Consider the following 17835-nt stretch of genomic DNA (forward strand, 5'->3'; position numbering starts at 1 on the left):
TGAATGGCTTACATTTGAATAGATGAATATGCATGACAAATGCCTGCTTTAATTCAGCGAAATAAAACTATAAAAGATGCTCAAAAACACACGTATAATTGGTAACAGCCTGTATCAACTTCCAAAACATTGCAAGTCATCTACTGTGATCAGCTAAGAACATATTGTCATCATAACCATTATAGAATCCCTACAGTGTGGAAGCAGGCCATTCAGCCCAATAAATCCACGCTGACCATCCAAAGAGAATTCCACCCAGACCCAGACCCCTTCCCTATCCCTATAACTGTGAATTTCCCAAACCTAATGCACCTAACCTACACATCCCTGGGCACTGTGGGCAATTTAGCAAAGAAAATCCACCTAGCTTGCACATCTTTGGACTGTGGGAGGAAACGGGAGCACTCAAAGGAAACCTACACAGACTATAGAGTACGAGATGGGAATAAAGGGAAAGGTTGATCTTGGCAAATTTGGCTAGTTGACCTTGTAATGCTAACCTAAACTGATTACAAGCTATAAACGTTGTACAATGTGCAGTCACGTAATTACAAAACACTTAAACGGAAGAATATACAGTCCAAAATTCCTGGGTTGAACTGAAGAGGGGAACTGAGTGTGACCGGCCCTGACATCGAGGTATTGATTGTCTGTCGCATCAAGGAATCCTAGCAAAGCTGGAATCAATGGGAATCAAGGAAAAGACCCAACTGTTCAGAGTCATGTTTAGCATTAAGGAGCTATGGTTGCTATTGGCCAATCATCTCAATCCTAGGACATCACTGCAGAATTCGTCAGGATAAGGGCCTAGTACTAATTATTTTCAGATGCTTTATCTACCATATTCCCTCCATTTTGGCCACGTCTGGAATATTGCGTCCAGTTCTGGTCACCTCGTTACAGGAAAGATGTGGAAGCATTGGAAAAGGTGCAGAGGAGATATACCAGGACGTTGCCTGGAATGGAGGGAAGATCTTATGAGGAAAGGTTGAGAGAGCTAGGGCTTTTCTCTTAGAATGATGAAGGATGAGAGGTGACTTGATTGAGGTGTACAAAACGATCAGAGGTATAGATAGACCGGACAGCCAGAGACTATTTCCTAGGGTGGAGGTAGCTATTATGAGGGGGCATTGTCTTAAAGTGAGTGGAAGTAGATATAGGGGAGACATCAGAGGTAGGATCTTCACTCACAGAGTGGTAGGGGAATGGAATGCATTTTCGGAGATGGTAGTGGAGTCGGCCTCATTAGGGGCATTTAAGTGGCTATTAGATAGGCATATGGATGATTGTGGGCCAAAGGGACCATGCTGTGCTGCACTGTTCTATATTCTATGTTCTATTTGCTTTCATTGCTCAGTCCTTTGAGTGTAGGTGGGAAGTCATGTTATGGTTGTACAGGGTATTGGTGATGCATCTTCTGCAGTATTGTTATAGGAAGGATATTATTAAGCTATATAGAATTCAGAACAGATTTTCCAGGATGTTGCTAGGTTTGGAAGGTTTGAGTTATAAAGAGAGGCTGGATAGGTTAGGACTTCTATCACTGGAACTTAGGAGGTTGAGAGGTGACCCCATAAAAGATTAGAAAATCATTAGGGGTAAAGATAAAGCTATAGATAGGGCTAAGGACAGGGATATCTTTTCCCTTGGATAGGGGATTTCAAGGCTAGGATACATCTTTTTAAGGTGAGAGGAGGAAAATTTTAAAAATACATGATGGGCAACTTTTTTACACACAGGGTCATTTGTGTTTGGAATAAACTCCCTGAGGAAGTAGTGTACATGGCATAGTTACAATATTTAAAAGACACTTACATAAGTATATGACTAGGAAAGGTTTGGAGGGATATGGGCCAGGCAAGTGGGACAAATTTAGAATGGGATCATGTTCAGCATGGACTGGTTGGACCAAAGTGTCTGTTTCTGTGTTGTAAGACTCTGTGCGATCATCAGAGAACTGATTAGAGTCATAACGTTCATCACCATCTGTGACTCTCAAATACTGAAGTAGTCTGTGTCCATATACAGTAAGCCTTGGACAATATCAGGCTTGGGTTGAAAAGTGGCAAGTATATTCACACCAAACAAGAGCTAGGCAATGGCCATCTTGAACAAATTAACCATCACCCCTTGACATTCAATGGGATTTACCATCATGAATACCCCACTGTCAACATCCTGCGCACTGACTGACAATAAAGTGACCTAGACAAGCTATATGATTACAAGACTAGTCAGAAGCTTGGAATTCTATGGCAAGTAATGCATCATGATTTCCTGAAGCCACACCACCATCTGAAAGGTACAAGTCAGGAGTGTGATGGAAGGCAGCTTCAACAACATTTGACTCGCTCAACACTACCCAGGATAAAGCAGTCCACTTGACTGAGACTCTAGCCACCATCTTAGCCATTCAACAAACTGCACCACCATTGCACATGGGCAACAGTGCATACCCTCCACAAGATGTAGTGCACCAACTTACCAAGGCTCCTCTGATAGCATCTTCCAAACCCAAGATCTCGACTAGTTAATGGGACAAGGGCAGAGATGTAACCTCAGTGCCTGCAAGTTCCCATACATGCCAGACACTATTCTCTCTTGGAGTTATCATTTTTCCTTCACTGAGTCCAAATACTGGCACTCCCTGACAACACTGTGGGTGTGTATGCAAGGGTTTTAGCAGTTCAAGGCGGTAAATCACTCTCATATTCTCAGGGGAAATTCATATAAGTGTTGGCCTAGCCAGTGATGCCCACATCCTATGAAAGCATGAAATTAAGGTTGTTCTCTCATTATGGCAAGGTGGATCTGACATGCACCAATCATAATGCAGATGAACATGGCCTGCTGCTGGGGTCCAACTCCCCTTCCTCCTCCTCCTCCTCCCTCTTCAAGCAGTTTTTCCCTTTCCCATTCATACTACACACTATGAAAGATATAAATGACTGCATCCAGCTTCAAAACATTTGATCTGAATTGGAAAGCCCATTTCTGACCCGGTCAGATAAGAAGTTATATAAGCATTTTTCTGTTTTTGTTGGCCTAACTTCTGATGCAGGATCTAATCAAAATGCAGTGCAGCAAACCACACAGGTAGCAGTGGAGTGAATTTTACCAGTAGTACTGGTTGCCATATAATGGCAAGTGGATAATGTTTAAAAATCCCAAAGATCTTTGAAAAGCTCTGGCAGGAAGTTAAGTGTATGAGGTAAGTGGTTGAAGGAACAGTGGAACAGGTGGTGAGGGATGTTCAGTATCAGATGTATAACAAAAACGGGTGGCAAGGGGGTGAGGGAGCATGGCATTAAGTGAGTGAAGGCCAGGTTGGTGAGTCTGTGGATATGGGGTCAGAGTGGCAGGTGATAGGGAGCAGATTGGCAGGAAAGCAGGTGAGATTGTAAAGTTTACAAGGCATGGAGCTGGATGAACACAGCAGGCCAAGCAGCATCAGAGGAGCAGGAAGGCTGACGTTTTGGGCCTAGACCCTTCTTCCAGGCCCTTCTAGGCCCAAAACGTCAGCTTTCCAGCTCTTCTGATGCTGCTTGGCCTGCTGCGTTCATCCAGCTCTACACCTTGTTATCTCAGATTCTCTAGCATCTGTAGTTCCTACTATCTCTAAGATTGTCGAGAGTAAGGTGGACAAGGGTATATGTTGGCAGGTGGGTGAGACATATGGAGAAAAGTGGCGAGTGATTTGAGGGAGGGGTAGGCCCACTGGATAAGGGGCTAAGTGCCAGGTGGCTGGTGGGAAAGGGGTAGGTGCCTGATGGCTAGAAGATTAGATCAGCACGTGGGTAACAGGATAAGGGTATTTGGAGTAAGAGGGATGGGTAGGAAGTTGATAAGCAGAAAGTATGCCAGGTGGAGGATGGGGTTGGGTGCCACATTGATGAAAGTGTCAGGTAGAAGTTGGTGAGGGAGTAGTTTGGCAAGTTGCTGATGGGTAGGTCTACAGGGGAGCTGAGGGGGTAATTGGGTGAAGTCTTGGGGTGCCAGGCAGCTGGGTGAAATAATAGATTGTCAGTTACGTGAATGAGAGGGGAGGGTGGGTCAGGAGCACAGGAAGTTGGGTCTTCCAATGATGTAATGCCAAATCAGGATGAGGTGGGATGGGATTCAGATATCAAGGCGGATAATCTGGTTAGGCTAGAGGTCAAGGTTCAGGTCAATGGTGGGGTTGAACGATGGAGGGATAGAAGTCCAGATAGTGGGGGCTGTCAGGTGCCTTGGAGGAAGGAATTGGGTTTCTGAGTGAGAAGGGTTGTTGAGGGGAATATTTAGTTTATGAGGGGTTGGCACCAGTGGTTGGGGGAATCAGAGTATAGTTATTGAAGATTTAGAGCTGGTTTTATCATCTAACCTTTCCAAAGTAACTTTCCAGGCTTTTTAAAAGTAGTCATGAATTCTAATAATGTGGGCATTGTGGGCTAGACCACATTTATTATCCAACCCTAATTGTCTTGAAAAGGTGAAAATGAAAGGACACTTCTTGAACCACTGTAATCCATTGGAAGTGGGTGCTGCAAGGAAGTCAATTCCAGAATTTTGACCCGGTGACAGTGAAGGAATAGCAGTCAGGGCGATGTATGGCTTGGAGGAAAACTTGCAGCTGGAAGTGTTCCCAGCTCTTTCGTGCACTTGTTTCTCTAGATGCTAAAAAGTTACAGGTCTGTAATTTACAGTCAGATGGACCTCTCAGAGTGGTAGTCTTTTCTGGAGACTTTGAGACACATAGTAATTGCTTTTCAGAAGATTAGCTTTCCTAGGCCAGAAGATCTGGGCCACTGTGCCTCAAATTCTATCAGGTAGAAGAAAAGCTTCCTGAAAACCTTCGGCTGATATGTCCTGCTGCTGGGGGTCCTACTGTGTTCTTTTTTCTTCCTCCTCTCAGATCTTGTACTTCTCCCTTTCATACTTTGACAAGAGAGCTATAATTCCACAGTCATAGAATTATTCAGCATGGAAACAGATCCTTCAATCCAACTCATCGATGCTGACCAATTTTTACAAATAAAACTAGTCCCATTTGCCTGCATTTGGCCCATATCCCTCTAAATCTTTCCTATTCATGTACCTGTTCAAATGTGTTTTAAACGTTGCACTTGTACCTGCATCTACCATTTCCTCTGGCAGTTTGTTCCATATATGCAACATTCTCTGCCTGAAAATATTGCCTCTCAAGTCCCTTTTAAATCTTTCCTTCTCATCTTAAACCTCTGCCTTCTAGTTTTGGACTCCCGTACCCCTGGGAAAAGACCTTTGTTATTCATCTTATCCAAGCCACTCATGATTTTATAAACTTGTATAAGGTCATGCCTCAACTGCCTAAACTGGAGGGAATAAAGTCTCAGACTCTCCTTTGCATCCATGTCTGGGAGTTTATGGTCTGAGCAGAATTCTCCAAGTCAGCAACAGGTCCTGTAGCACTGTCATATCACTGTACACAACCTGCCAATTTCAACAACATTCAAACTCTTCACCATCTCAGCTAGTGCCAGAAAAAAAGTCAATCAGCACTAATCTGAAAGAATTTGATGATTTGTTTAAGTAGTGCTGTTGGAGAGTCTCTCTCATTATATGTATGCTCAGCTGTGTGTGAACTACAAGCAAGATTTTCAGTGGCAGTCCTTACATCTTGATGTGGTTATTCTGTATACATCTAGCATTATGCTCCCTGTATTCGAAAAGCACTATCCTCAAGATAGTAAAGTGTGGAGCTGGATGAACACAGCAGGCCAAGCAGCATCTCAGGAGCACTAAAGCTGATGTTTCGGGCCTAGACCCTTCATCTGATGAAGGGTCCAGGCCCGAAACATCAGCTTTCGTGCTCCTGAGATGCTGCTTGGCCTGCTGTGTTCATCCAGCTCCACACTTTATTATCTTGGATTCTCCAGCATCTGCAGTTCCCACTATCTCTGATACATCTTCAAGATAGTGATTGGCATGATTCAAACCAGAGAAAAACAAATGCTTACTGTGCCTTGTTAGAGCCAAAAGGGAATTCATAACACTGAAAGCACAGGGGCTACACAACTTTTTCAGCCAAGGTGCAAAAAGATTAGATGTTTAGCCTAACTTTGTAGGCACATTTTTGATCACGCTGAGCATCATTACAGTCAGCACAGATTGAACTGCAGAGCATGATTTGGCCACTGGAGTTGATACAAAATAGGAATTATAGACAAGTGATATTTTTAATTGGGAAAGGTTTGGGTAATTTCATGTGCATGCCAGTATGAAAATAGAAACCATTTTTTTTTGTTAGAAACAAGTCAGTTAATCTTGTCATTAGCTGACAATGTAAAACACATGATAATGAATTGGTACTAACAAAGTCTGGAGTTGCAGGAACACAGCAGGCCAAGCAGCATCAGAGGAACAGGAAAGCTGATGTTTTGGGTTGGGAGCCTTCTTCAGAAATCATTTCTGTTATGTTCCTCCAGATCCATACTTTCTTATCTCTCACGCCAGCATCTGCAGTTCTTGCTATCTCTCTGATAGTGAATTGGTAGCTCTTTTGCAAGTGTTCAGCTTACATTTCCATTGACTTTGAATCCCAAATCAGTAGACGCAGAAGGAATCAACGAGGAAACTGATCTAACACCCTGCTCTCCCCCCAGGATCCAACATTCACCACCCCCATCACCAGGCCACACATACCCCTTCCAGACTGACACAAGTCTCCCAGTCCAATGCACCCCAACTTAGCCTCAGAACTTGGCCCAGGACATAACAGTGTTGTACCTGCAACACCTGGTGCCTCCTACGCACACCCCACCCGAACTGATATCACCCACGCACTTTTGACCCATGCTAAGTAATCCATCACTGACCTGGACCTTGTGATCTGGCACCCTACCCCTGCCCTCTTGGCACCCTACTCATTTAGCACCCTCTCACCACACTTACCTTACACACTTACCCTCTCACAAGATCTATCAAAATGCCTGTCTGTGATGCTGGGCCTTTAAATTTCAGAATGCAGCAAATGACTTCTGTGAAAAAGCGAACACAATTTGCCTGCTCACCTCTGATCACAATTTACCTGCCTTTGACCTCCTGCTGATAAGTGTAAGCCTCATGTTCATGTTCAGTTTCCCCAGCTGTTTCTAAGCATAGATCTCAGAGGTCCACAAAGCAGAAATAAGAGGGAACTTAGGAGGGACCTGTCACAATACAAGTTAGGCTCTGCATTTCTGAAGTTACTCTGTTAAAGAATCTCCTGTCAGAAACGCAGACCTCTTTTGCTTTGTAAAAGAGGAGCTGAATGGCAATCTGTATGAGATTGCCACTCCTTGGAAAATCCAACCTAATTTTTGTGAAAATCGTCCAAAAACACAACAAGGCTATTTCCAGAAATTTAAATGATTTCCTGAAAGCATATCATGTATTTGTTTTTTAAATTTAATTTTAAAAGGGAGCCAATAGCTTAGTGGTATCATTGCTACATAACTAATACAGAAACTCAGCTCATGTTCTGGGAATCCAGGTTCAAATCCTCCCATGGCTGATAGTGAAATTTGAATTCAATAAGTAATTTGGAATTAAGGGTGTCATGATGGCCATGAGGCACTGTTGATCATGGCGAAAATCCCATCTGATTCACTAATGCCCTTTAGGGAAAGGAATATGTCATCCTCACCTGACCTGGCCTACTTGTGAGTCCATAACTACAGCAATGTGGGTGAGAGTAAACTGTCTCCTGGGCAATTAGGAATGGGCAATAAATGCTGGCCTAGCCAGAGACACCGTCATCCCTTGAGGGGATAAGCAATTAAAGTAATTTTTTCCATTTGTTTTCATGTCTGACTTGAAATTTTGGCATTTTTCTTAACTTGTTTAGTGAATGGTTTAAAGATTTACCTTGATAGTAAACTTAGAAAATCTTTCAAATTTACCTTTAATGTAAAAAATCTTCACAAAAAACACAAACGTTTTGTTTTACAGGAGTTTTTTTCCAATGTGGCAGGAGCCATCATTTAACTGTGTTATTGTGGTAACTAACTTTGTACAAGCAAAAATGTAGAATTTATTATGGACTCCACTAACCTGTTTTGAATGCAATATATTGGAAAATAAGTTTCTGTTTTTGGAAGAAATGAAAACTAACCTTCAAATGCAGATGGCCAAGGGGACATTGATCACTCTAGCATCATGAGCAGCTGACCTTCATTTGTTAAGAAGGTTTAGATAGGTGATTGCCACAGCATAGGTTACAAGCCCCCAAAATAAGATATATCAGTAGAGGTCAGTGGAGTAAGAGAGGGTCCCTTTTTTTTCTGAAGATACAAGAAGTGTCTTGCCAAATTCTTAATCTGTAATTGTCTTTTAAAATAAAAGCATTGTAACCTTCATCTATCACCTTAAGTTGACAAACTGTAATTTGATACATAACAAATATTACAAGCTGAATGGCTGATGCCCATTATTAATGAGGCTTCCTTGCCATTGATAGGAGACTGTCGCTAAACGATTGCTGTGCAAACAGAGTGACTTGAAACTTGCACGCAACAGTCTGTCACCTCATGTGTGAAAGGAAGCACTGCCTGGGAAAACTGGCTGTTATCTATGGGATAACTTGCTGCAACTCCTTTTAATACAGAACAAAAACCTGTCAAGGCACCTTGGCATGCCACGATAACTTGATAGTGGTTTATCAACCCTACATCGCATTCCTCTTTACAAATCAACTGAAACCAAGCAGCATACCGTACTTGGAAAATATGATGCAGACGCTACATAATAGGCTAGTGACAATGAGCATCAAATTGTTCTGTCTTGTGTAACAAACCACTGAACAATTATAATCTAAAACAGGCACAATAAATTTTAACCTGATTGGTGTTTGATTAATTATCACAATAAGAATGAATGGTTTTTACTTGTTCAGTGGTAAACATAAATAGCGTGACATTTTATTGTCTATTGATGTAAATGCCTATGGCTATCCAGCAACCTCTAGGTTAGTTATCTTTTTCTGCTTCAGCTGTGTGCAATGAGAACTGCACAGACACTAAATGATGTGAATAAATTGTACACTACGTACTAACAGATAAATATTCCAATTGCTGGTGCTGTATGTGCAACCAAAGAGTCTGTGCAATTGACAAGAGCTAAGAATCAGATTCAGCTGAGCTAGTCTTAAAAGTCCAGTATATTGGTGGCCAGGTTGTCACTGCATGTCCAGTCTCATACCCGAGACACTACCAATTTCATCTCTGTGGAATCGCAAACTGGCAATGTAGTAGATTCAGGAAAACGTGGGTGGAGGGAAAGGTTTGAAATTAGTGGCTGATTCCAATCCAAAGTAAAAATATATCATGAATGAAATATGGGCCCAGAAATGTGCAGCAATTCTGAACTTGCACAATAATTTTATCAGCTTTCAAAGTTCATGTTGGGCAACTGCCAGGTACTCAGATTTCTAAGGCAGACTTACAAACAGAAGAGGGAGCTTCTGCTCACACATAAAACAAACGCCATGATGTAGAGGTGCTGGTGTTGGACTGGGGTAGACAAGGTCAGAAATCAGATGACACCAGGTAGTAATCCAACAGATCTATTTGAAATCACAAGCTTTCAGAGGGTAGCTCCTTCATCAAATGAAGTCCAGGATATTGTTCCGACTGTGTAATTATAATATGTATATTTTGGAAAGGCTGAATTGAAACTTTGAAAAAATGGCCAAGAGTCACTTGGTTCTTTCACTTCAAACAGAAAAAGCAGACAGCTGCTGTGTAATTTCAGTCACATAGGAAATTGTTTAGAATGTGATCAACGTTTGGAAAACACCTTGAGTTGTTGAACACCATTTGAAGGAAGTACTGCGGGTAGCAAGTACACAGAGTACACTCTGGGTGGAAACTTCAGCGCCCATCACCCAGACTGTTTCAGCAGCACCATGACTGGCTCAGTTGGCTGAGTCCTAAAGGACACAGCTACTGGACCGGATCTGTGGCAGGTGGTGAGGGAACCAAAAGGAGGGGAAATCTATTTGACATTGTCCTCATCAGCCTGACTGCTGAATTTAGAAGGTCCATAAATGCAATTATCTAATAAAGGCAATCTACAATGTGTAGCAGTTTTCGAATTGCTTGTTGAGATTGTTAGGCAGCAGTTTAAATATGATACATTAATTAATTAGCCAAAGAAAGATTACGACCACGACAAACGAGAATGCTTCACTAATTCCGAAGCTGGTCTGTAGACTGGAGAAGCAAAGATGGCATTTTGAAGTGGTACAGTGTTTTTCCTGATGTAATGCAATCTTTGATAGTAACAGTCTTTCCCTCAGATTGATGCAGGGGAATTCCTTGTCTTCTCCTAAGTGGGTAGCGGCTCATCCCCAGGACCCTCTCTTACTCCACTGACCTCTACTGATATATCTTATTTTGGGGGCTTGTAACCTATGCTGTGGCAATCACCTATCTAAACCTTCTTAACAAATGAAGGTCAGCTGCTCATGATGCTAGAGTGATCAATGTCCCCTTGGCCATCTGCATTTGAAGGTTAGTTTTCATTTCTTCCAAGAACAGAAACTTATTTTCCAATATATTGCATTCAAAACAGATTAGTGGAGTCCATAATAAATTCTACATTTTTGCTTGTACAAAGTTAGTTACCACAACAACACAGTTAAATGATGGCTCCTGCCACATTGGAAATATTCAATACTGAACAGCAATAAAATTCCATTTTAAAGGGGACCCCAATTTCCACGTCAGTTGCAGATATATCCATCCATGACAGTATCAGCAGAAGTGCCAAATGCACTTTTGGAGATGAAGTCCCATTTTTGCGTTGAGAATATGCTCCACCATGTAATGTAACATTACCAATGGGCTAAATGTACAGACTTTGAACAGCTATCACAATTTATAAAGGGGGTCAGTTAACTCAGTTGGCTGGACAGAAGCCCGGGTTCCTTCTCACACTGGCTGAGGTTACCATGACAGGTTCTCTTTCTCAACCACTCGCTTCACCTGATATGTGCTGACCCTCAGGTTAAACCATCACCTGTTGTCTTTCTCTAATGAGAGAGCAACCTCATTGTCTGGTATGAATTTGCTGACACTACCTTTTGGGGAGTCAATGGCTTCGTGGTATTATCATTAGGTTATCAATCCTGAGATCCATGTAATGTTTTGGGTACCTGGGTTTGAATTACATCATGGCGATTGGCAAAATGTGAATCCATTAAATCAGCCTCTGTCTTGCAGAGAGTCCTGGCAAACCGAAAGTGCCATAACCGAGGAACTAGTGAACAGCAAAGAAACGTTTCTTTCTCAATATCTGCACTAAATCCACTGCATAAGCAACTCTCAACTGTTCCACTTGCTAAATTCTGGCTGCAATTTTTAAGTTTTTTTTTACCTTTGCTAAGAGAATCTCCTCTAAGTTACAGGTCTGCAACAATAATAGATTGATTCTTCTCTCACATTTTATCAATATTTAATTTTTCTCTTCATATCTGTATTTTATGTAATGACTGCATTATTTCTTACTTGGTAACTCTCAGCCATGCTTATGTCATAAACTAACTTTTGCTCTTAATTAAAACTACTGCTTTACTGCTGGTTATTTTTCAATTCAAACACACTAAAAACCAATTACATAAATCCAGTTCACAGGCCATGCTTCAGGCATGCCTAGCAGTCACGGTGAACATAAATGAGAAGAGATTTTGGCAGGACATCAAAATTTAAAGTTCATAATTCCCCAAGACTTCTTTGTGACTCTGATTTGATTGGTGAAGGTTGAGAAGGCTGGTGAGTGTGGGCGTTCTGACTGATAAGAGGTACATGTGATGCTCATCACAGATCCAGTTCGAGATTGTGATTTGCTGTCATGAAGATCTGCCTGTGTGTTTCTTCTAAGTGGGACTCCATCTTCATCAGTCCCAGGAAACTTGTGTGAGATTTTTTTAATTGCTTCAATGGGTAGACAGGCATCATTGTCCGTGATTGTACCAACCTTCTCAATTCAAGAGCTTCTATCTGAACTTTAACCAAGTGAACCTCTGCAAGATTTTTCTGTAGATCTTCAGGGCTTTGCATTATGCCACCTTGTGGAGTTTCTGGTTTTTCAAATTTCTGAGCAACTACAACCTAAGGCAAACAGAAAACATTTGTACACTGTTTTAAACAACAGTTCAAAAGAAAAAAAATCAAAAGTATTTTGAAATCTTTGACATAATTGTCTTTGAAACAACTATAATTTTAAATATATCCGTTTCGTACATAGCCATAAGCAATTGAAATCATCTAAATGTCTAATAGTTAAAATAGTAGATCTACTGTCAATGAAAAATATATATTGCTGAGGCAATTACAACTACCAATTGAATCACTAATTATGTTAATTCTTTCATGGCATGTGGGTGCTGCTAGCAATATTATTTGACAATTTTTGTTCATCATCCCTAATTGGCCTTGAGCAGTTGGTGATTAGCTTAATTCTTGAATCACTGCACTTTGGTGAAGGTGCACTTATCAGAAGTGAGCTCCATAATTTTAAATCCAACAGTGGTGAAGGAACAGTGATATCGCTCCAATTAAGGATGGTGTGCAATATCATCTCCTCTTGTTTTTCCAGGTGGCAGTGCCAAAGGAGGATTGATGAGTTGCTGCAGTGAATCTTTTAGATTTCTACATTGCTGTCGCTGTGGTCTAGTGGTAGATGAAGTGAATGTGGTGCCAATAAAAATAGTTCCTTTGTTCTGGATGGTGCTGTATTTCGAGTATTGTTGGAGCCAAACTTATCCAGACAACTGGATAATATTTTATCATACTCCTAACCTATGTTTTGTAGATGGTGGACAGACTTAGTGGAGACTGGAGTTACATGATCTGCTCTTATAGACACAATATTTATCTGGCTGGTCAAGTTCACTTTATAGAAATTGGTAATCTCTAGAGAAATTGATAGTGGGAAATTCAGCAATGGTAATGCTGTTGAGTTCTTTCTTTTTGGAGATCGTAGAATCCCCAGAGCATGGAAGTAGAGCAATTGGCCCATTGCATCCCACCCAGAACCATACCCCATCCCTGTAACCCCACATTTAACATTGCCTGCACATCACTGTGGGTGAGTGAAAAACTCCATCACGGGACAGTATGGGCAGTTTAGCATGGCCAAACCACCTCATATGCGCATCTTTGGACTGTGGGAGAAAACCACACAGACAATCACCCAAGGATGGAATTGAACCCAGGTCCCTTGCACTGTGAGGCAACAGTGTTAGCCTCTGAGCCACCATGCCACCTGACATTTTTACATTAGCCAAAACAGTTTTGACTTCTCTACCTTTTAAACAAATAAGTATACACCTGTGCAACCTATTAAAGTGTCACATTAATGAGGAAATGAATGAAATTCAGTGAAATGATCTGTAACACGCTGTCACCTCACATCTGTGCTTGAAGTTTAACTCACCCTGAGAGAGGAAATGTTTTCTCATCGCTGAGTCTCTTGCACTCCTCTGACACTAACTGAGGAACTACCAACTCAGTTAATTGTTGTCACTGCATGAACAATTTCTATTCAAATTCATCAAAATGTGTACAATAAATCAACTCTGTGTGTGAGTTTTTCTATCATACTGGCATTTTAAAGTTATTTCTACATTTGCATACAAAATCACCTCATTTTTAAGAGTACAAAATGTATTACTTTAAAATTTTACTGGATGCCAGATTTTACCAGATGCAAAAAATATACATCAACTCATTTACTTTGCATCTCTTGCTTCTGAGTCAGGTTGCCACATCCTCACTATTTTGAATAATCAGTCATGATGGGGAGTTGCTAGCAGTGTAGTGATGTCATTGGACATAAAATATGGAACCACCAAGTCAATGTCCTGGAGAGATACGTTTGAATCCAACAATTGCAGATGATAATAAAAATATGGATTAAGATGCTAGCCAATGGCAACCATGTAACAATTGCTGATTGTCATAAAAACCCATCTGGTTCACTAATGTTCTTTAGGGAAAGAAATCTGCTGTCCTCACCCAGTCTAGCCTACATGTGACTCCAGTTCCACAACACTGTGGTTGACTCTTAACTGTCTTCTAGGCTATTAGGAATGGGCAATAAATGCTGACCTAGTTAACCAAGCCCACATGCCATGAACAATTCAGAAAAAATAATCTTCGTTTGGGTATATCATCTTCTCCTATCTCTACACATTTATTCACTGGTGTGGAAATGTATGTGGACAGTAGCTCAAAGTTAATGATATTGGTCAGCCTGTTGATATCTATGCCTGATAGTTCCATTGACTTCACTAGAACCGAGCTCAAACAAGGAGTAATACAAATTTTGATATGAGGCTTTGAATGTATAACATCCTGGGCCAAGTCAAATTTATCTCCATGTGGTTTTTGCTTTTTAATCTCTTTGCATATCTTTTTCTTTGAGGCTGGTCCAGTAGTTACTTTTGGCCCTTCTGGTGGAAGATGTGTTCATATACTTATATGATAAATTAAATAAAAGTAGGAGCAACTGTACTAAAATTAATCACACAAGAAATTTATAGAAATATACTTTGTATTGGTTCATTAATGCCGCCATAGATAATTCCTACACTCTAACTTTATTTTTCTTGGCCCATTTTTTCCACTGGCCAGACAGTTTTTATTCCGCATTGGAGATCAGAGGGTTCCAATGGAATTAGGCGAAAGTAAGTAAGCTACTCAGAAAAAGTTAGTCAGTTAAACATATAGTCAAACTCCCTAATAACTACTGAACTGACCCCAAACTTGCCTCACAAACCTACAACTGTCAGAAGCCCTGATCAAAATCTCCAGTCTTAGAAATGTCGAGCTCCTTTCTTTCATACAAAAGAAGGGCCGGAGTGCATAAGATTCCACTCCTTGCAAAATACGGACCAGAACTTCTTTTGTTTCCATCATTCTCTCTGTAGGTTTTCTTTGCTCTTTAGAATCTAGAATCCCTACAGTGTGAACAGGCCATTCGGCCCAACAAGTCCACACCAACTCTCCAGAGAGCATCCCAGACTCAGCCCGTTACCCTATAACCCAGTATTTCCCATTGTTAACTCACCTAGCCTGCACATCCCTGGGCACCATGGGCAATTTAGCATGGCCAAGCCACCTTACCTACACATCTTTGGACTGTGGGAGGAAACTGGAGCACCCGGAGGAAATGCATACAGACACGAGGAGAACATGCAAAACTCCAAATAGACATTAAGATAAACTGGAAGCTTCATTAGCAGATAGTGTAAGGATAATTGGTGTAAGAAATCAAAATTATTACAAAGCTGGGTGAATCAGTTTATAATCCCATGCACAATATAGCTAATCTGGGAATACTTGAAGTCCAAATCTGATAAATCAAAAAGCATTGTGCATCGTTGCTATCCCACACACAAATCTAATTATTGAGCCTACTAAAGTTTAATATTTTCACTGGGTTATATAGATCTGTGATGCCTAGTATATATAATGAAATAAAAATAAAAGTTTCTTATTTTGCACCAGATTTAAATTTTATAATAATTGTCTTTATTCATAAAGAAATAATCATAAAACCCCTATTATTTTGTATCTATGAGCACATGATATCAAGTACTCTCTGATAGATGATGTTGAGATCACTCATTTTAGAATTCTTAAGACTATGAATAAATCTTTAAGAAAACTTTTATCATCTGTTATTGTTCCCTGTGATTGAAATTCTCTCTGTGGAATTACAATGTGGCTCTAAACATCAGAGTTTAATTTAGCCTAATGATACAAACATGAACTTCTAACTGAATGAAGAGAGGTAGGGGGATGGTGGATCCATGATACCATTAAAACTTCAGAGCATAAGATATCCCATAAATCAATTTAAAGGAGACATACTTCAAATTTCAGGTCAACCAATGGTATGTTGAACTGTAATTGGCTTCCTGAACATTGACTCATCACACGCAGCAGCTAACTGAAAGCTGATCACTCTCCTGAGAACAACATAAGGTAAGCACTTTAATGCTTTGCACAAGCCACAATGGCAAGGAAAAATAAAACTCTACAGTTATTCAGAAATATAAATAACTATATTAAAGAAAGCACATGTAAATCAAGATACATGTCCAGGACAAAAAGGACAACATAATCTGTAAACTCTGTAATGCAGATTATTGTAAATTATGATGTTCTTTATGTTTTTCTATGATTAACGTTCCATTAATTTTAAAACTTCAAAACAGTAAATCAAAACACAATTTCTAACATCATCTATTTGAATTATTCCACAGATTCTTCCATGGTCAACAAGTCCTGGTAGAAGACTTAAACCTGGTATATCTGCTTCATAACAAGATCAGTAATACAGCCAATGTGAAAAACTGACCTTTCTATTCTTTTAAATTCACTGTTGCCTGATTAACAATTAGTTGCAGCCAATCAGATCTGCAACTTAAAAGCAAATTTTCAATATTTCTCAGTAAGCAGTGTAGAAAAGTATAGTTTTGATAGCAGGTTGCTGGGTGAAAGGATGCACTGTCCACCCTGAGCTCAGTTGCAATTTTGCTTAGAATGAAGAGAAGAAAGCAGCTCATGATGAAGCTTTTCACCTCCAGTTGATGGAAGCTTTTATTCAACGGAAATAGCTCACAAATTGGTGAAGCAGTTCATCAAGGAAAATTAATGGAACATTTGGCCTTACTTCACGTGGGTTGGGGTATAAGAGTAGAGAAGCCATACTGCAACAGTACAAGGTGTTGGTGAGAGACCATATCTAGAGTCTTTCAGCAGCTTTAGTCTGCTTACCTAAGTTATTATTTTATTGGAAGCAGTTCAGACAAGGTTCACTAGAATGATCCCTGGTATGGAGGGATTGCTTTATGAGCAAAGTTTAAACTGGGTCACCATTCACTAGAATTTAGAAGAATGAGGGGTGATCTCATTGCAATATACAGGATTCTTATGTGACAGGATAAAACTAAGAGGATGTTCCACCTCATGGTGCGGGGGGAGGGAGGGTGTTACTGCCAATTTAAGACTAAGAATAGGAAGCATTTCTTCTTTCAGAGATTTGACAGTGTTTGAAATTCTTTGCCAGAGAGTTGTAGGACAGAGTTGTGTGTATTTAAGGCTAAGATAGATATTTGATCAGTAGGGGAATTACGTTATGGAGAAGGGCAGGAAATTGGGCATAAGGAGAGTCATTTCAATGACTTTTGTGAACAGGAATCAGTGGTCAAATGGTAGATTACATGTGTGAACTGTGCAGTTTTAGCTGGTTTGGCTCCAGCGGTGCTCCTCTGCCGGTTTTAGCTTATTTAACTTCAGTATTGCCCCTTTGCACACCTGGGAGTTCTTAATCTTTGACTCTGCTAAATTCCACCTCAGCTGAGTGCAAACACTGTTTTGGAAAAATAAAACCTTTTGAGTGCAGATTTCTAGCTAGCTTGATTTAGAGATTTGTAAACATGGTTTTGGGCTTCTGCATGTGTTAGACACCACAACGAAAAGAAAATAAATACTTCCAAAATGCAAGAAAATAAATGCGTCACAAAGCTGCTTACTTTATCTTTAAGCAGCAATGCCTGTAAAGTTTAATTTAGTAGTTTTCTCCCACCCCCACATTACAGCTTGAGAATATAACAACCAACTAAAAAGTAAAGTTTCAGAAGACAATAAGAATAATCTTGTCAGTTGTCTTATAGTTATTTAATTTCAAAACAACTATTTACTTCAATAATTGATCTTAAACTCAGTTATTTAAGTTTATAGATGCCAGTAAGATACTGTCCTACAGAGATAATAAAAAAACCCACTAATCACTCTTATGTTGCCACATGCACACAATCATCTT

General features: G+C 40.3%; 1 protein-coding gene across 12 annotated transcripts in view; it reads right to left on the reverse strand.

The window, feature by feature from the left end:
- slc25a21 (solute carrier family 25 member 21) overlaps positions 1-17835 on the reverse strand; it is a 477243-nt gene that overhangs the window by 52372 nt on the left and 407036 nt on the right. The window contains exon 2 of one of the 12 annotated variants that reach the window (XM_048538462.2): positions 11977-12110. The exons of the other annotated variants lie outside the window; for them this stretch is intronic. Within the exon in view, the coding sequence (XP_048394419.1) occupies positions 11977-12059 (83 nt within the window). The 5' untranslated portion in view covers positions 12060-12110. The remainder of the gene's footprint in view (positions 1-11976; positions 12111-17835) is intronic. 12 annotated transcript variants of the gene reach the window in all.

The sequence above is a fragment of the Stegostoma tigrinum genome, chromosome 10, assembly GCF_030684315.1.
Source record: "Stegostoma tigrinum isolate sSteTig4 chromosome 10, sSteTig4.hap1, whole genome shotgun sequence".
Lineage (NCBI taxonomy): Eukaryota > Metazoa > Chordata > Chondrichthyes > Orectolobiformes > Stegostomatidae > Stegostoma > Stegostoma tigrinum.